The 21,021-nt window shown below is 34.2% G+C and overlaps 1 protein-coding gene across 1 annotated transcript; it reads left to right on the forward strand.

Annotated features, from left to right (window-relative positions):
• The first annotated feature begins 218 nt into the window (after positions 1–218).
• Positions 219–7,697, forward strand: eIF4B (eukaryotic translation initiation factor 4B). Its single transcript, XM_088034386.1, has 9 exons — positions 219–378; positions 499–633; positions 1,737–1,918; positions 6,162–6,284; positions 6,337–6,547; positions 6,601–7,089; positions 7,160–7,267; positions 7,321–7,399; positions 7,458–7,697. Exons 1-9 carry the CDS (start codon positions 369–371, stop codon positions 7,561–7,563), a joined length of 1,443 nt encoding a protein of 480 aa, XP_087890512.1. The 5' UTR covers positions 219–368; the 3' UTR covers positions 7,564–7,697.
• The last annotated feature ends 13,324 nt before the right edge of the window (positions 7,698–21,021 follow it).

The following is a 21,021-nucleotide window of genomic DNA, read 5'->3' on the forward strand; positions in this document are numbered from 1 at the left end:
GGGTGAAGCTACCATCATGGCTACTCCAGAAAATACGGAACGAATGAACGAACGACACTTTTAAAACATTTCGAATGACATTTTTCGTTGTGTCCGCACTTTACCACGACGCAAATTAACTTTTGTTTTTAGCAGAAATAACTAATCTAAGTTGTCTCTGTTTTTAGATATCCCTAAAAAACGAGCAAAACTGTTTAACTGGTTGCCTACCACCGCATTTTTAAATCGCGCGCCATTTAGCCCCACCGCCATTACGTCGCTTGTCATTCGTGACATTTTAACGTCGAATACGTCAGTGACAGTGCTTTTGCAATAAATTAAATTTAGAATAGTGAAAAAGTGTTTGTTTTTACTGTAAATAAGCAATCATGGCTTCAGGTAACTTTTCTTGTCTCATTTTCCACTTTTCTCGCCTCGATGCTCCGGAAAACGGCGTCGGAGGCGCAGACCGCGTGCACCAATCCACCTTATTGTAAAATAAATCGTTCGTTTTTTCAGCTAAAAAAGGCAAAAAGAATAAAGGGAAGACCCTGGCACTGAGCGATTTTCTTCAAGAGACACCAGGAGCTGTTGCTACGGTTCCTATCAGAAAATCTTCGACGAATTGGGCCGATGAAGTCGAGGATAATCATGGTAGGGTTTACTTAACCTCAAAGTTGTGCATGTGGAAGGAGCGCGGATCGATTTGTGATGAGGAAGGGGCGATTTCATGTTTTGGGGGCTAGGGGAGAAAGCGACGCAATGGAAGTTTTCGTAACGTTTTTAGTTCGTTGAGTCCCACAAAAAGGGGCGAAGGCTCGTCAGTAATGTAGCGTTAGCGTGAGTTTGATACCAGGCGTGATAATTCAAGTGTTACTGGATATTGACATGACAGTCATGTTGTCACGTTCTCGTCTTCCCATTGGTTCAGTTTGACATAATTTGATTTTCACCACTGCCAGCAAACTTCATCCTTAATTGTGATCATTTCTCCACAACAGGCAAATTGTATCATAAAAATCGTTTATTGGCAACATTGAGTGATTGACAGTCTTTTTTATTACAAAGTAGCTGTCAAAGGCAACTGATTTTATTGTCGATTATTTTAAAATCACATTACTTAGAGCCGGCCATGGAATTTTCAAACGTATGTCGTATTGTTGTTACAGATATAGGCTCAAAACTGTTCTTATAATAGTTGCAGAAACGCAAGAATTTTGCTAAAAACATTGATTCAACGAACAGCTTGATTGATATTTGACAGACATACTTTTGTAGGAAACGACATTTATTCCAAAATCCAATTATTCAATGTCAGGAAGTTTTATCGCTTTACTTGTCTGACAATTATCAAGTCTGGTGATTAAATGAATCACTTTTGTCTCGAGTTTCATAAATAACTATTTTATCGTAATATGTAATATGGGTGAAACATTATATCGTGTGATCCATTCTAGGCAGGCCACAGCATTTTGAACGTATGTTCGAAAACTATCAAATCTCTGAAATATTTAGTTTTCATACGTCAAAACTGCTACGCTGGTGTTAGTTACGACATGATTTTTTTGTCAAAGCCGACTACGAATACCCCGCTATTTTACACCTGAAAATCAAGTGAACCAACTTAACATATCGATGGTTTAGCGTGTTTTGAAATAATTTAAAAACTAATAAGCAGGCTATGGTGGTTCTGTTCTTTTTATAATCACACACTATGCATGGAAGTATGTAAAACATGTTTTTTTTTGTTTTTCCAGACATGTACGACTCTCGTTCAGCTAAAACTAGTGTCATCCTCCCCACCGCCCCCAAGGCATCTCGAGACTTTGATGACATCATCGATAAAGTCCCTCAGGATCCCCCATTCATTGCATATCTCACAAATTTGCCATACGATGTCGACGAAAATGAGATTTCCTACTTTTTTCGGAACATGAAGGTGAATTTTTGTAGACATTGGTAGTCCTGGAAGTGTTGTGTTAAAGTAGTACCCACACATTTCTTACCTTGTAAGGCTAACTGAGCACCATTTTGTTTCCTGTATCATACAGTGCTACAATACTCAATTTTCAAGGGCTACTTGAGCGCCATTTTGTTTTTTCTTTCATGTTGCAAACATGTTACCAACAGATTTATAATTTTCCAATGCCGCCCTAATACCGTTTCTGTTTTCTTACTAACAATTTACACTGTTACCAACTAACAACTGCTTGGGCGGCATTTTGTTTTCTTTCTCATGTTGCAGTGCTACCAACAGATTTCTATTCTAACTTTCACAGTCTGTTATATCACGTTTTTTCCTTTTTTTTTACGATCACATTTCACTATTACCGACACATTCATAACTTTTAAAGGCTATTCGAGTGCCATTTTGTTTTCTTTCTTATGTTGTTGTCATATTAAAGTACCACACATTTCAAAGTTTCTAAGGCTGTTTTATGCCGTTTTTGTTTTTCATTACATCACATTACACCGTTACCAATTACACCGTTACACATTTTTGACTTTTTATGGCTATTCTAACACCGTTTTTGTTTTTTTTACGATCACACTACACTACTACCAAGACATTCCTAACTTTCAAATGCTACTTGATCGCCATTTTGTTTTTTTTTCATGTCGAAATCATGTTACAGTGCTACCAACAGATTTCGAACATTTAGAGATTACTCTGACGTTATTTTGTTTTATCTGTCATATTGTGGAGATGTTGCAGTTTTACCAACACTTTTAACTTTCCAAGGCGGTCATCTCCGACACCGTTTTTAATTTTTTTTCAATCACTCGACACTGTTACCTAAACATAACTTTCAACGGCTACCTGTACGCCATTTTGTTTTTCCTATCATATTCAACTTTTTTCTAATTTTCCGGCCACCATCTCCAAACCGGTTTTTGGTCTTTACGGTGTCATTATACTGCTGCCAACATATTCAAAGGCTACTCGAACGCCATATTGTTTTATTCTATAATATTCAGTGCTACCAACAGATTTTTAACATCTCAAGGCTGCTCTAATTATTTTTTTTTACTATCATATTACCCTAAAGTCGCGCGTAAAGTCCGCGGCTTATACAGGGTCCGGCAACACTTGTGTCCACCCCCAAAATCGTCTTTAATTTTAAAGATAAAATTTTGAAAATTTGCATACGCTCACAGTTGACAAAGCTCTAGAAGCTGACGCAAAAATTTGTTTTGTATCACTGATAGTTTTGGCGTCGCGACGCCTTAAAAATGTAATTTTTAGTTAATAGTGAGAGTTTGTGATATCAACCCCTAATTTAATTTTTTTTCAATATAAATGTATAAAAAATATGTCAACTGTTATTTTAGATTCAATGCAAATTGTCTTCAAAATTTGAGAAAAAAATGCTGTTTTATCAAGTTAGTTTCCAATTTTATTACGTCAAAATTGGGAACTACGTTTACACCCATCTGTCAACATCTTGTGTCACAAATGACATCTATCCTTTGGTTCGCTTTAGATTGTAACAAAAGTCTTAATTGGTGAAATTGTCGCTTTGTCGATGTTAATTAACGATTTCTGGTGTCCATAAAGTGCAACATGCCCGTGTTAATCAAAATTAACCTTTATAAGATAGAATGAAGTGACTTGTGAAATTTTGGTGTGAACGTAGTTTGCCACTGCGCTGTCAGAATTTTGAAAACGAACTTGATAAAACAGCGTTTTTTTCGCAAATTTTAAACACAATTTGCATTAGATTTAAAATAAAAACTCAAATATTTGTATCATAGTTATGTTGGAAAAAAAATTAAATCGCGAATATTTCCGCAAGAACTCAAAAATCGCTAAAAATTATACTTCTTAGTCGTCGCGACGCCAAACAAACTGTGATAATAAACAAATTTTTGCGTCAGCTTCTAGAGCTTTGTCAACTATAAGCGTATGCAAATTTTCAAAATTGTAGCTTTAAAATTAAAGACGATTTTGGGGGTGGACACAAGTGTTGCCGGACCCTGTATAATGCATTCACGATCTTTTTAGACCGCGGCAAGCCATGGAAATCTAGTAACTTGGTTGGTAGTCAACCTTTGTGAGCTAAAGTTTCCTGAAAATGATTGACATTCGTTCTGTCGATTGGAGTTGTCATCTTTTTTTGGTTATGAATTGTGTCTGAAACCTTTCCTCTGTTGCCACTTTGAACCGAACATTCAGAACTTGATAATTTTTCAACAAATGCAATATTAATCATAATGGAAGACATTACTGCTGGTATATTCCACTGGCAAAAAATTTACCATTCTTAAGAAGCACTTCTGCAGGTCTTGATTCTAGTCATAAAACCTTAAAAAAAGTTTATTTGATCGAATTAGCATTTGACCCAGGGTTTTATGTTATGGAATCTCACACTAAAAGCAAACTTTGGCGAATTTCGTTAACTAAAAAGTGCAGCAATTTAGAATTTGAATTGTTTTTGTTTACATAAAGTCTTGTGATCGTTCACTTCTCTATGTTTGTAACTCAGACTTAATAATTTTGAAAAGTGTTCTTTTCTCGGCATAAAATTCTAATTGTAGTCGCTTATCAGCCAAAAGATTTCATCATTTTTGAAAACAAACCTCTACGGGAGTTTGTACCTTATAAGGAATACTATATTTGTAACACCTCAGATCATTTGGTCCAGTCTTAAATCAGGCCGATCTTTTCGAAACTTCAAGTAGCACTTTTTTTGTTCGAAAACGAAATCACTTTAATTTTATTGCAATATTTTGAAGATAATGCCTTTAAACTGTTACTTTCACGACTAAAAGGAAACACACGATTTTTCCGGTATCACAAAAGTGCATGCATGAAAGACACATGTCAGATGTGACAGTAAAAAACGACCTCTGTCAGTCAATGTAGCTAACAAAAAGAAAAAAAAACATGGCCTACTCTGGTCTAAAAAGATCATACGTTGTGTTTTCCTGACGGGTGTGCGGACAATTCGTTGTCAAAAAACGATAAAATATTCTGAGAAACTACTATCGCGGAATCAAAATTTCGAACATCACTTTTTAACATGGCAATGTAAAGCAAGCTTTATTGTCATTGTGACTGACATACAAAGTAAATTTCTTACATTTAATTAACATACTTAACAAAAAATGTTATCATAGGTGCTTAATTCGCTTCTTTTGTTTTCTCCATTTTCACACATGCTGTATGTAGCTCGAGTATTATCCGCGGATTATACAGGGTGTTTGGTAAGTAAAGCACCAACTCTTACCTGGAGAATCAGAGAGCTTATTCTTCTTGTCAGAGTTATAAGGTTGTAAAGTTGACCAATCAGGACTCGAAAAATAATTAAAGATCTGACTGAAAACATAGTAGTTTGGTTTGGACAAAAACGAGAGTGCCAAACAACTGTCACATTTGACATGATTAGTCAGTGGCGGCACAAATGTACTTCAAACTGAACATTTAGTTCGAAAAATAAATCGTATAAAACCAATCAAATTGTTCTTTGTTCCGTTTTAAACAAAGATGTAAACGCTGCAACAAGGAATGATTTATTGTAATCTTAGGACCATTGCGAAATTGTTCACTGTGACGTGATTGGTTACTTTTACGTCCTACTGCTTACAAGAATTGTTGCAGAAAAAAATTCTTCGAGATTTCAATTACTACCATTTTCATAACATTACTGTTACAGTTTGGTGCTTTACTTACCAAACATCCTGTATAATACATCATCCTTTAATCCAATCAGATTCTTCAATTTCCTTAGATACCAACGTATTAATAATAATCGGTCATACGCTTGACGACGGTATATAATCGTTTTGGTGTTTCGCTAGGTCCTTTCTAGACAAAAATCAATTCCAATTTAAAATAAGAAAGTTGAGTATCGCTCAAAAGATACTAAGACATTTAGAAAAATTCTAAAATCACCAGTTTATAGTAAATTAAAAACCATTTAATTTGTTTTTTAAATTTTTAAAATCTTAGGCCTAAATTGCCTAAATTTTTCATTTTTGATAATTTTTTTAAAAATATATTTTTTTTATGCTCTCGTGATATTATAACTGATTATATGCGAGATGCGAATTATCTGGTTGTATTGGAAGGAATTTTTGAAAATGCGGACTATGCGCGCGACTTTAGGGTACACTGTCACCAACCAACACAGATTTAGGGAATTTACAATCACCAACTTAACTTTTGCCTTCTGTTTTAGATCGCAAACATGAGAATCCCAAAAGATGAGCGCCCAGGAGAAGCCGCCAGACTTAAAGGCTTTGGCTACGTGGAATTCGAAGACAGGGACAGTTTACTAAACGCGTTGGTTATTCCAGACACCGTAAGTTGACAACAAGTTGTTTTCAATCACCACTGATTGTCGATTTTTGCAGACTATAAAAAACAGACGGATACGAATTGAAGTGGCTACGGATTATGGAAATGACAATAGACGTATGGGTCGTATGGATATGAATAGAGATCGTGGAAATCGAAGTGACTCCTCGTTCGGTGATTGGCGGTCCGGACCGAGACAGGACAATTCAGCGGATATGGAAAGACGAGGATTCAGCAGAGATAGAGACAGAGAAAGAGATAGGGATGGTAAGTCGGCGGCCATATTGCCAACATGGCGCTCATCACATTTGTCATTTCAGACACCACGTCCGGCGCTTGGCGCGACGGCGACCGAAGACCCAATCGCGAACCCGACAGAGCTTTCACCCGATCCAACGACCGGTTTCGTGAAGATCGCGAAGATTTCAGTCGTTCCCGGGACGATAAATTCGGCCGAAGATACGACGGGGATCGCGATAGAGGAGCTAGAAATGGAGGGGGATTCACCCGGAACGCACCACCGCGTGATGAAGATTCGAATAGAAATAGAGATGAACCAAGACAGAGACCGAAATTGATGTTAACACCACGAACTAAACCGGTCGAAGCAGAGCCAGAGAAAGTGGCGTCGGCGGCGTCCATTTTCGGCGCTGCAAAGCCTGTCGATACGGCCGCTAGAGAGCGGCAGATTGAAGAAAGACTGGCTAAAGATCAAGATCCACCGGCTCGCAGGGATGGAAGTAAAGAGCGAAGAGAGGAGAAGGAGGTCGTGAATCAGAAGGAGAAAAAGGAGAAAGCTCCTGAAGCTGGTAATTTTTAGTTTTAGTCATTGGTGGAACAGTTAACTTGGATAGTGTAATGGTATTAATAATTTTTTAGTTCCAGAAAAGAAGCCCGCGGACAAAGAGAAGACTTCGCACAATCAAAAGTCAGACGTTAATGGTGTAATAGAAAAAAGCCAACTCCCCATTCACCCTAAACGAAACGGTTGGTAACACTTCATTCTGTTGTTTTGTCTCGGTATTAATATTTTATTTCAGGCGATTCTGAGAAGAAAGAAGTAAAGGCAGATAGCGGCGACAAACATAAATCAGATGTCAAGAAACGGGATGATAAAAAGTAGGGTTTTTTGTTTTATGGGGGGGCACTTATGATTGATTCTTGTTTGTTTTGTCAGGGAGAAAACAGAGAAGGAGATGCCGAAGTTGAAAAAGGCAGAGCCACCGAATTTCGTTGCTAGTAATAAATTTGCCTATCTGCAGAATGAGGACAGCTCAGACTAATATGTTTGTATAAAAAGAAGCCCAAATAGTAAAATTTCATTAATTACCCATGTTATTATTTTTTTAATCTTCAAATGTGGTGTCTGAAAGTTACATTTATACATATTATACAAATAATAAAGTATTTAAAAATTTCAACTAGTTTAATTAAAATAAAATTGACATTAAAGTGTGGGGGTTTTAGAATTTTTAGTTGATTGGTAGCACTGCTCTTTATAAACTGACACTTTAAAACTCTCACGAGAACGTACATGCATACAAATTTTAGTTTTAACCTCAAACTGTTAAAAAGACAAGTGTTGCCAACATATTTTAAATTCCAATTAAATAATTAAAAATTTTAACAGTTGGTTAACACGGTGGTTTATTACAGTCATGTTACAGTTTACCATTAAATTTACATGTGTACTTCATGAAGGTGTTCATAGGTGGCACAACAACCAACTTCATTTCTTCATTTTTAGCGATTCTGGTATAGAGGGTGTTCCCAAAGAATCCAAAATGCAATTCATTTTTTCTTCAGCAGATTTACTTATTTACAAAAAAATCTGAGAAATCAGGATTTAAATAAAAACTAGGTATTACTAAGTTATAAAATTGATTAATAAATAATCTTCGAATAAGGTAATTTATGCCTACAATTTAAACGTGTACTGTTGATTGCCTACGCCTTCAAAGGGAAAAGAAAATCTTTTTTACACTGGTGGCCAAAAGTAGCTGGTAGTACACGTTTTTGTTGTTAATACTAACAATAAATAGCCAATAATTAAAGGTGCCGATACATTCAAAAGTTGCATCAATAGACAAATGGCAGAACTCGGCCTTCAGAACAAAGCACTGTTTTATTTATGCCATTGTAAGCTTACCGTAATAATCATTATGCCTACTTTGTTAATGATTTACATCCAGATTTACACAACTAAATTAACTGTTAACAGACATGTACTAGTTATTTTTGGTCGGCACTGTATTAACGTCTCTATTAAATCTATTAAATCCGCTTTACACAACAACATTTTCAAAGAAATGGTTATAGTAGGCTTATTATTCCATTTTAATGCGTCATTGTATGTCTAAATGAGTCATTTTAAAACGGGTAAAAAATTAGTCTTTTGAACTATTAATAAGACATTATTAGAACTACCACATTCAAAAGTGAAAATACCTAAATAGTCATACTATGCCTAGATTTCATAAAAAATAAGTAAGGAAAATACATATTGCCAATTTTATCATTGTTTTTTAAATGATATTGTTGAGCGATTAAACCATTTCCGCTCAGTGTCTTATTGGAGAAAACGGCAAAGGGTGCGACATCTGTAATCAAATTTATGAATTACCGAATCAGGGAAAACATTGGTGGCGTCGTACATCCCCGTGTTAAAGTTTCAATAAAATTTGCAGTAAAAACGGAGATTTTGGGTACCATTTTGTATTTGATTTATTAACGACAATATAAAAGATGTCGAGCAAACCAAAACATTATTGTTCCGTGCAATGTAATAATTACAACAGTGAGACTGTATAACGATTCACCGCTTCCCCGAAGACAAAATGGTGAAAAAAAAGTGGAAATCAGCTTTAAAAATTGGAAAGCCTGTGACCAAATTTATGTCAGCGTGTAGCGAACACTTTTTGCGTGATGATTATGTTGGTGAATAAATACAATCAACCAATAAGTAATTCAATTTTCCAGCTTAAAACCATGTAAAAATTATGTATTATGTTTTTTCTATTTCGCGTTCATAATGAAGATATTTCGATACGCGTTTGAGTGTATTTCGGTATCGTAATGGACCAACACCGTGCCAATATTTTCAGGAGCATTTATTTTTCTTAGGTTTGCAGCAGACAAACCGTCAACCTGCCGTCAACGTTGACAATTTAGATTTTGGTTTTGATAAACCATGATAAATCGATCAATACACCATTATTTCTTGTTGTACTTGGCTTAATAATTCATCGGAGAAAAACTCTTTGGATGCAAGAGAACTAGCATGATCATGCTCAACATCTTCGCTCTTTTGGCTCCCTTGCGCTCCAACAACCTCAAAACGTCACACCTGTCAAACTGACTGAAATTGGATTTGGCTACTTCGAATTTTTTCCCCGAATATTTTGCAAATGCCAACTACCCTAAAATTCCCTAGATTTCGAAATCAAGTTTTTTCGTTTAAAATAAGACGAAATAAAAAAAAATGCGTATGATACTTGTTCATAATGCATTTTGCCGCACTTACTACTTTATGCGTGCGGCAAAATGTTCATTATGAAACGCGTTTCATAATATACTATTATTATTAGCTTCTGAAAATTACACTTTTCTTTGTTGTTACTTGCTACAATTAATAAGAAGGCCAAAATTCACTTTATTTATTTTAGGAGTAGACAAAAACGTCTTCCTCTTCTTGCTTTAAAAACAAAGCATCACCTTCTTTTAAAAGTCTGCCTCTACTTTCTAAATAATCAATGTCTGTTATTGATATTTCTATTTAGGTATGATTGGCTTTATTAAAGGAAAACTGAGAAAAAAAAGTACCTAATAAAAAACAGTAACACATAAGTCACATTACATAACACACGTTCTTATGACCACAAAAACAAAATAGTAAGTTGAAATAATCAGCCAAAAATCACAAAAACAAAACATACAGCGCCAACACGTTAAAATAAAACGGAAAACTAAGTCTTTAATTCAAAATAACTCCACAAAAGCAAGAAAATCGGAACACAACCATAACCTATAATCATAACACAAAATTATGTGACTTTGTTTTCCCCCTTTCGTTGACATATCGACTGCGCCCTCTGGTGAGATCCGTTTTTGCCAATACTTTACGACCCTGACAAACGCAATATGCAACCAGTAATACGTTTTTCATATGTCACTTGATCGTTTTTTACATCTTGGACACCTTGAAAAAGTCACATAATACAAGGTGTTTATAAATGTTTCTAGCGTTAAGGGTGGCTATGAAATGTCAAATAAATTTGCCGCTCGTTACTAATGTGGGTTTAGATTTTTCAACTGACATTTGTAGTTAACCTCAATCATTGAATAAAGTTACTTTTGAAAACAAACTGCTCAAGTTGTGGTTTGAAGCCTGAAAATCTAAAATTTTGACACAAAACCGTAACTGAAAAGTCGTAGACGTAAGTGACATTTGAAATAATTGTGAACATAGTTATATTCACAATGAAAACAAAGCGGCAAAATAGCGCATGACAGGAATTCCAAAGCCCCCCTTGATGCTAGAAACATTTATAAACACCTTGTATGATTGATATTATCGAAAACTTCAATAACCATAATTTCGTTTTTGGAATTCGTGGTCATTCGTTTTCTATTTCTTTTATGTTTGGTCAGTTTTGGCGGAGTTTCTTCTCTAACCGTTTACAAATTTTGTCCGTAGGATGCCTACGGTCTCGGTACAACACTTCCGCCGCTGCTAAATTTTTCTTGCACTCGCCATAAGTCAAAATCATATCGAGTTTTTCATCATTAGAAAACATTTTGCAAGGTGCGCAAAAAATTTGAAAATTATTAAAAATAACTTGCCAAATAATGACATTGCTGTCAGAAGTGTACAAATTTTATGCTAAATAAAGTTAGCGAAAGGTATCAAGTTGTTCATAAAAATTGTTTTTTTGGTTGCATTTGGTAGTCGTCAGGGTCGTCATGTTAGGTGAATCAGTCTGTATAGGACAGCTAGTTTATTTATTTTTTTTAAGTACTTTAGAATGATTTTATCTGTATGTTTTAATTTTTACTATAAACTACTGTCTTATGACTTTCCATTAACACTTTTTTTCAAGCAAATGGCTGGTTCAGTTTTTAGCAAAAAAAAAATTGAAAAACCTCGATTTTCAGTGCATTTATTACTTCACCGTATTTAAATTTTTTGCTGTAAAATGATAAACTAAATATACACCGTGGTCCACGAGTGATAATGAGCCTGACCAAACTCAAATTAACCCAACATACATTTTCATAGCTGTCGTAGATATTTGAAATGAACGTCAAAGTTTACAAATTTTTTAGAACAATCTACTCACGCTAGTATGGTTTTAATCTATGAAGTCTGCTAAGTTTTAACATTGCTTTTTCCTGCTTAACGTTTCGTCGGAAAAGATGCTATTCCACATGCGATTAGAAACTGTCTTGAGTGAAAGGATTTGTCGAAACTCTGACAGCTGTCTTGTTGTAAATATAAATTTGGCAACAAATGCTTTGAAAATGTATTTTGGGTTGCAGTTTGAATTCGGTCAGGCTCATTATCACTCGTGGACCACAGTGTATAATTTGATTTATGGATAATAACAAGAAAGGTTAATTTTTAACAAAGCCTTATATTTTGTACATTTATTCTGCTTTTTATATAGTAATAATAGGTCGTAAATTATACTGTTCTATACAGGTGTCCCAGAACTCATGACCCATAGAGCAATGGAGGAAGGTGCCGCCAGCAATACAGATATATAGTAAACTTCAAAACAAAAATCGATTAAGTGTAATAGTATACGAGAAAAGATAAAAACTTAACAACCAATTCCGGAGGCTTATTCTAGAAATGGGGTAAAACTTTCTAGGCAACGTGAGTGTTAATGTTCATCTCACCAATGAATGATAGTATGTGTCGATAGTTACTGATTTTAAAATACTGTTCTGCTTCGGGATTGGCTACCGTTTTTCGTCTTAATTCAATTATTTTTTAAGGTAAAAAATTTTTGTTTTAAAATTTTCGTTGAGAATTGTTCCCTCCATAAGCCATTTTTTCTGGGTTGCGACTTCTGGGACACCTGTATATAGGACAGCTTAGAAAAAATAGAAGACAAACATTTTTTTCAAGATTTTTATGTAGAATCACTCAGGTATCTAAACTAAACCTCATATGTATTTATGAAAAAAAAAAAATTTCTAGGCGACTTAAACTGAAAATGGTATTTTTAGGCCTCAAAAGCGGTCTAAAAGTAAGTTTTTTCTGACCGCAAGCATTTTTGGTCGATCTATGGTGGCGCCATCTATCCATAGTTTTGCATATTACATCAAGATACCGACATTACATTCAATTTTATAATTATTTGGGTAAAATCAAATCGACAAACTGCTGTAAAGTGCAGTGCTGCTGCAACATCAAAAAGCACATCAAACCAAATCATTACAAATTGTGAAGCTACACATGCCGAAACTGCAAATGTAAATAAAAAAAAAGAACTTTTCTGAAGGATTTATAAATATTTACAATTATTCAGTTGTTATAAATGATTAAATCAATGAATCATAAATAGAAATTAAATTACTTGTAAATTTAATTATGTCGCCTAAAAAATCTTGTGTGTATCATGGCCAAAAAGTACCATTTTGCCCTCGCCTTCTTTCATTAAAAAAAGGCTCGGCCAAAAAAGAAGCACTTTTTGGCCTTGGTACACAAATAACTATTCTAGTAGCGGGCGTTAATGGGTTAAATTAATTATTTTTGTTACAATGTTTTTGTCATTTTGAAAATTTGAGTGTAGTTTGTCATTTTGACATTTTTGAAAATTGAAATGTTTAAATTACCCATTGCAGGTTAATAATTATTAAGTATCTATTAATAGAAGTTATAATAATGCCCCATTAGTAGTTCAACAGTTTAATTTTTGGCCTGTATTACAATGTGGTTCAAGAGCTGAACTACTTTATTTTGATCGTCACTGTATAATAAATGTTTTGGTTGTCTCTGTACTGAAGTCTACGTTTAAAATTGTAGACACGTTTATTACCTGCATGCCGATAATTTATTGACAATTTGACAAATGTGACAGTTTTTTCTGTATTCCTACCAATCACGGGGGTGCATTTTAAATTTGGCGCCTACAAAAAACCAACGACAATATTATTGAATCCAGGAAACCTAAGGTGTTATTTTGACTATGAATACTAGAATTTGTATTTACACAACACAACGGTTTTTACACTGAAAGTCTCACTTGTCAAGACGATTATCGATGATTTGTTAATAAATAGTTAAAGAAATGTGAATACACTTCCGCTCATGAAATTTTGGGTACGTTTTTTATGACATTACAAGAAAAAAATGTGATTGTAAGTTTATAATTGAATTGATTTTCCAAGTGGAACAAAAAGGTAAGTTCTCATTTGACAGTTGATATTGCCCAAAATTCCATGACCGCAAGTGTACTGTAAATGTCAAATTTCGCAATGATTTCCGACAATTATTATTGTGAACACAAGTTAAATTGCACTGTGAATTGGACTTTCAGAAAAGTGCGAAATTTAAATTTATATTTTTATTCTAACAATAAGACCAAAATATGCAAATCTAAAATAAAAAATGTATTAATTAAAAAATTAACAGAAGGAAGGTTCAACAGATTTAAATCTTTTCTGCAAATATAAAGAGTCAAATCTAATCTGCCAACATCTATAACAATGTAACGTTATTCTAACAGTTTTCGGTGCGAAACAAAGAGAAAGTGTGAACAATAAAAAAGACACACTTTGAAGCGGCAGTTGCGCAACTTGCAAAACCGAAGCTTAGAGCAATTTTACAACGTCACAATTTTGCACAATGTCATAAAAACGTAATAAATGACTTGTTTGGACTTGGCAATGAAACGAAACTCACAAGTTACCAAATCTAGAGTCATTAGTCGTACACGATTGGTAATAATTTTTCAGAAAAATCCCCAGAATTCTTGGAAAAGTATCAGAGCAAACTTCAGTTCAGTGTCAGATGAAAAATGAGGTCAATAAAAATGTTTACTTTCTCAGTTCACGGTTAAACTACACATTACATCACCCAGTATTACCAACCCTTTTATTAATCGTTCAACCCTTATCAACGGCCGTAACGTCATTTTTCCCCAGTTATATCGGTTTTATCTCTGACCACTGTTCTGTTGACATTCCGTGTTATACACCTTGGCACACTTTCACCAAATCGGCGAATTCACACCGCTACACTTCTTACCGGTGCCAGCACCACATTCTTGTAGTTAATTCGGAGTTACCAACATTTCAAGCGCAAAAACCGCCCGTTATTTTATGGTCCTTGAGTCCAATATATCTCACTTATAGTTTTTCTAAGTTGGTATAATTGGAACAAGTGTGAAAATCATGGCACAATAAATTTTCCTGCAAGCCTAGTTGCAAAAGTTGCTGACTTATAACGGGGCAAACTTCTTGAGACATGGCGAAAGTTTAAACTGGCTACTTGCCAGGTAGTTTTGCGGGTGCGAATTTTTTACTTGTCAAGGTTAACAGAGATAACGCTCTAATTTAGAGATTTTTATGTTGCGAAACCTGTCCGCAAAGCGCTTAATCGTGTTCGAATGTAAGAGGATGACACGTTTTTACTATTGAACCGTTATGTACTTCCAGGTTCGCGTTTTTCTAGCGCGAATTTGCTTTCGATGTAAGAAATCGCGCTGAGTTAGACTGCTGTGAAGTTGCCGATGTTGCTAATTATGTAGATTTGGTGGCATTGTTGACATACTTTACAAAGCGACACAAATCGGCGGTTGCCAACGGCAAAGCGTAAAAACGACATAAAAATTACACTTTTTCTGATTCGGTGTTTAAAAAGTTACATTATTAAATTAAACGTTCGTTTTTAACTGTTTCCGATACTTTAACAATCTCTTTAACGGAGTGTTTTGTATGTTGGTACTCCTGTCAACTACGAGATTCTTCAATAATTAACGTCATTTGATTACAGATGATATTTGGATGACGTTTTACACGTGTCCTAAAACGAAACTTGTATTTTAATATACACGGTGTTTCAAAATGATGCCGCTTTAGGAACATAATGATTAGCACGTTAGTTGCATAACCTCAAAATATTTTTCAAAAATGATTAGTTATAGATTATCCGGTGAGAGATTGGGATATTTCGACAGTTGATATATAGGTTGGTAGCAAATTATGCTACAAAATACACTAAAAACACTAAATTCCTACGCGAAATGGGTTGACAGGGTTGTCAGTAACTGGGGTTATTTTGTTATTTTAAATTTCGCGCGTATGGTACACTTTTTATCGCGTAGATTTAGTGACTTTTCTGTCATTCAATCTCTCACCGTACAAACTATATAATACAAGGTGTTTATAAATGTTTCTAGCATCAAGCGTGGCTTTGGAATTCCTGTCGTACACTATTTTGGCGCTTTGTTTGCATAGTGAATATAACTATCAGGAAAATTATTTATAATGTTACTTACTTCAATGACGTTTTAGTTACGGTTTTGGGCCCAAGTTTTCGATTTTCAGGTTTTAAACCACAACTAGAACAGTTTATTTCTTAAAAGTTACTTTGCTTTCATGTTTGAGGTTAACTGCAAATGTCAGTTGACAAATCGAAACCCATTTGTAATGAGCGGCACATTTCTTTGACGTTTCATAGCCAGCCTTGATGCTAGAAACATTTATAAACACGTTGTATAATGATTTAGAGGATACGAGGACAACTAAATCGCTGAGGGATAAAGTTGACTTAATCTCTCCCTTATTTTGCTGTTTGTTGTTCAAATTTCTTCTCTCCTGGCGATTTTGACGTTTGACAAGTGACACTATTGACAGAAGTCTGAAGTGACAAAACTAGTTCAAGCAGTACAGTGCGAGCAGCACAAAATTATATTCCAAAGCCAACTAGATACAAATCATTTTGAAACACATTTGATTACATTATAGGAATGTTTTTCAGTTGTTTACGTTGCTTTAAGAAACTCTTTAAAGCACTATTTTGTGAGTTGCAATCGATGAGATTAACCCAATAATAATCGTCATTTGATGACAGATGACACTTAAATGACGTTTCATCAAAACTCATGTCTTATGAAACTTATATCGTAAAATATTTACTATTATATTTACTAGATTAATGACTCCAAACAAGTGCAATAAAACGACCGCAAAACGCACGCGAGATTAGCATCTACTAATTATAGCTTATCAAATAGAGCGCTCGCAGCCTTGAACTCAATTTCCTGATTGTCTTAAAAATTGGACAGTGATAATTGAAACGTTTGTTTCTGTATTTTTTGGCGTTTATTTTGGCACAGTTGGCACATATCGGGTGTTCAATTAAAAAAGTCTGCAAGTTGGCGTTGTTGTTTTGATAGTCGACAGTAATTCTATTGTTTAGGTACACGGTTTTTATGATGCGTTAAGCTTATAAATCAAATTGGAAATCGTTATTTACATTATACGAAAAAGTGAGATTAAGTTGTCTATTTTTTAAAAGTAATTTAAACTGTTCAGAAAAATGTTACATTTTAGTTGTAAATAGACGCAGAATTTTATTTTTCTACGACCCCATATGAAAGTGGCATTTTCTACATGGGTAAATGACTCCGAAAGTTGATGATTTCGTACATCTATTTACGAAAGTAAAAGTCACTAGTGTGTTATGTACAGGGTCCGGCAACACTTGTGTCCACCCCCAAAATCGTCTTTAATTTTGAAAATTTGCATACGCTCATAGTTGACAAAGCTCTAGAAGCTGACGCAAAGATTTGTTTTGTAGCACTAATAATTTTGGCGTCGCGACGCCTTAAATATGTAATTTTTAGTTAATTGTGAGGGTTTGTGATATCAACCTCTAATTTAATTTTTTTTCAATATAAATGTGTTAAAAATATCTTAGTTGTCGTTTTAGATTCAATGCAAATTGTCTTCAAAATTTGCAAAAAAAATGCTGTTTTATCAAGTTAGTTTCCAATTTTAATACGTCAAAATTGGGAACTACGTTTACACCCATCTGTCAACATCTTGTGTGCAAATGACATCTATCTTTTGGTTCGCTTTAGGTTGTAACAAAAGTTTTAATTGGTGAAATTGTCGATTTGTCGATGTTAATTAACGATTTCTGGTGTCCATAAAGTGCAACATACCCGTGATAATCAAAATTAACCTTTATAAGAGTAAATAAAGTGATTTTTGAAATGTTGGTGTAAACGTAGTTTGCCGCTGGGCTGTCAGAATTTTGAAAACTAACTTGATAAAACAGCGTTTTTTTCGCAAATTTTAAACACATTTTGCATTAGATTTAAAATAGAAACTCCGATATTTGTATCACAGTTATGTTGGAAAAAAATTAAATTCGCGAATATTTCCGCAAAAAATCGAAAATCGCTAAAAATTATATTTCTTAGACGTCGCGACGCCAACAAAACCGTGATAAAAAACAAATTTTTGCGTCAGCTTCTAGAGCTTTGTCAACTATGAGCGTATGCAAATTTTCAAAATTTTATCTTTAAAATTAAAGACGATTTTAGGGGTGGACACAAGTGTTGCCGGATCCTGTATATATCCGCAAAGACCTATCAAAATTGACAGTTAATTTGAAATACAAATGTAACTTTTAAATTTTTAACACAAATATCTGGACGATTAACTGTAAAACACATGCGTAATGGTAAAAATGAATTAATTTGGTCATTTCTGACAAGTCAATTTTGACAAGTCTGTGACTTTTACTTTTGTAAATGGATGTACAAAAACATCTGACTATGTGGAATACGTTACTTTTATATGAGGTCGTAGAAAAATGACATTTAGAATAGATAAGAAATCACCATAGGTCAAGACTATGGTTTCTTCCTGATGATGGAAGCCGTAGGAAAAATTGTGTACATAACTCGTCGGAAAGTGTCTTTCTTGCCTCGCGTAATATTTACACTCGGCTGACGGCTTCTGTATTTACATGTACACTCGTGCGAAATTGGTCACTTTCCGTACTTGTTATGTAAACATCTATATGAATGTTACTTTAGTCACGAGTTCATTTGCGCATGAGAGGAGCGCGTGTATAAAGTACGAGTCTCTACAGTAGTTTATAAACGTGTTACGTACTATACTTTTTCTACACCTTAAAATCGAAACCACCGAAACCACAAATTAATTTCCAACCAACAGTCAATTTCATAAGTGGCTAACTTCAGACCGCTATTTGTAAAAAATGTCAATTGTAGCGTCACTAAGATGGCAACTTCAAACGGTCTTTTATATGCGGGTGTTGAAAAAAAATATATGTATATGATGTTTTTGAAATGCATGTACAAAAAGAGTATGGTAATTTTTTGTCATAAATTGAGCAAATAAAAAGAAAAGTTTTAGTAAAAGTCTTTTTATTTTCAAGATAAAATTACACAAAAATTTTAATAAATTTGCTTATACGCCAAAATAACAAAATCGAGTTGCTGGTTGCTTAGGAAACGTCATTTCAGGTGCTATTTTTTTGCTAGTGGTATAGAAAGTTTGTGGATTAGAGATAGTTTTTGATTTAAAAATTGGTTTTTCATACTTCGTACTCCTTTTGGCATAACGCAGAACTATTTTGTACATGTATTTTAAAAACACTCTGTATATAAACAAGCAAGTTATGAGAAACGTTTTTCATAAACTGTTGTAAACCAGTCTGTATATTTCCCTGTTTTTGTCAAAATTCAAAAGATGAATGTGGAATGTAATTTTGCCAACTCTTCAGTCATAAAATCATAAACCGTTGTCTCTCATTTTACGAAGACTTGTAGTGTTTTATTTTTGAAGATTAATTTTAGCTCCGACACATTTTATTGCCATCGCAATTAGAAACTACCTTCAGTTTTATTACGTAACTGATATGTCTTTTGTTGAGCGGCATTCGTATTTGACTGAAAATGCATCGTCAACGGATAGTCAGTTTAATGGAGGTTCCCGCCATAAAATTCTTTGTTTTTCTTTAAAAACCAACAAAGTGGATAAATGACAAACGTTGTCTAAAATTAGATGTTACGCCTTCTTTTGCGTGATTCAATGAGCAATATTAACGCACTAGTGTGGTAATGTCGGTATACTTTTAGCTGTAAGGCTACTGTGGATAAAATTTTGTACGTAATGCGCAGGTATACTGACCAACAAAAAAAATAGCAAAACGTAGGTAAGCAACCTTCACTTACCAGTTCTGTCAAGCAAAAAAGTCAAATGAAATAACAGTAGGTAGATACATTTTTAAAAGTAGCAAATCTGATGTTTAAATATTCTTGTTTATATGGGAAGTACTATTGCAAACAAAATAATTCAAACGACAGGCTTCTGTCATTTCAAAAACCAACATTGTAATTCACCCTTTATTGTCATCCTGACTGACGTTTGAAAATAAATTTGAAATTTTGGCACTTTCAATTCATTTTCAACAATGACAAAGGAAGTAAGGTTAGTTGTTTATATAGCCAAATTTACACTTCAATGTCAATATAATTTGAAGTCGTTTGAATTTTTTTGTTCGTAATAGTACGGTAAAGAGCAGAAAATGTCAATTGCAGGACGCATAAACCTTCTTCCAACCAACAATTTTTTATTTGAATTAATTTTAAGCATAAAAATCTCTGAAAATGACAGTAAAGCTTGATTTACACTAGTCTTCTAAGCAAAATGTATATTGAAAACGAAAAAACCACTAAAAATGTCAGTTTTGTCTTTAAGTGTTTTAAGTTTAATCGTTAAAAACAGGCTTGCCAACATGAAATCTGTTGCCAACCCAACTACAAAAACATTTGCACAATCATGTGTGGGTCATGCAAGTAATTGTGTGTACATATATTTGTGGTCATTTAATCTTGGGTAGATTTTTTTTGATTTTTCAAGTGAATCACTTTTTACAGCAATTGTCACAAATCCGATTAATTAAAAACAGAATAGATAAGTTTCAACGATGAGCGGTTTCTGTCAAAAAATTGACATGAAATGAACAGGTATTATCTACAACATGGCATTGACAGCTCTAATATAAATTCAATCTACGCCCTACGTTTTCGAGGCATTGGTTATTCATGGATACCTTAATCTAAATTTTTTTGAATAACATGGCATTAACGAGCTGTCAAATTATTTATAGGCCTCTTGACTTGACGTTTTTTGCACACTTGTTAGTCTCGAAATAAATTATTACATGTAAGTTTACATATATTTTTAATGTTTTCTTTTTATAAATCTTCATTGTTATGGTAGTCGGCACTAACTAATTCAAAACACTCACTAGGAGATGGATATAACTCTATCATTACCCTATTCGTCGTGCTTGAGATGCCCCATGCGTCATGTTCATGTATAGTGCAGAGTGTAGAATGTAGACACACCATAAAGAACGCTAAGAAAATAATTGTTGGAGCAACTGTTTGCATTGTATCCACTGAACGGTAATGCCTACTTTGTTTTAGTTTTTACTTACTCCGACAGAAGTTGGTATTGCTTTTCTTTGGAGTATTGTAGAAAAAATATTGTGTGCAACAACACTTGCTCACGGATTATTTTAATCATAACTAATTCTATTTTTTTATGCAAATAAGACTTTCTCTAACGGTAACTTAGCTATCAATTCAGTTAGAAGTGTCAACACGTTCCAACAATTAAGAGTCTGTAATTTTGATAATAATTAACCGTAATTCTGTAGTCTGTGACTTTTGTTTCCAACA

The sequence above is a fragment of the Gnatocerus cornutus genome, chromosome 4 (assembly GCF_029298725.1).
Source record: "Gnatocerus cornutus isolate USDA-ARS CGAHR chromosome 4, icGnaCorn1.1, whole genome shotgun sequence".
NCBI lineage: Eukaryota > Metazoa > Arthropoda > Insecta > Coleoptera > Tenebrionidae > Gnatocerus > Gnatocerus cornutus.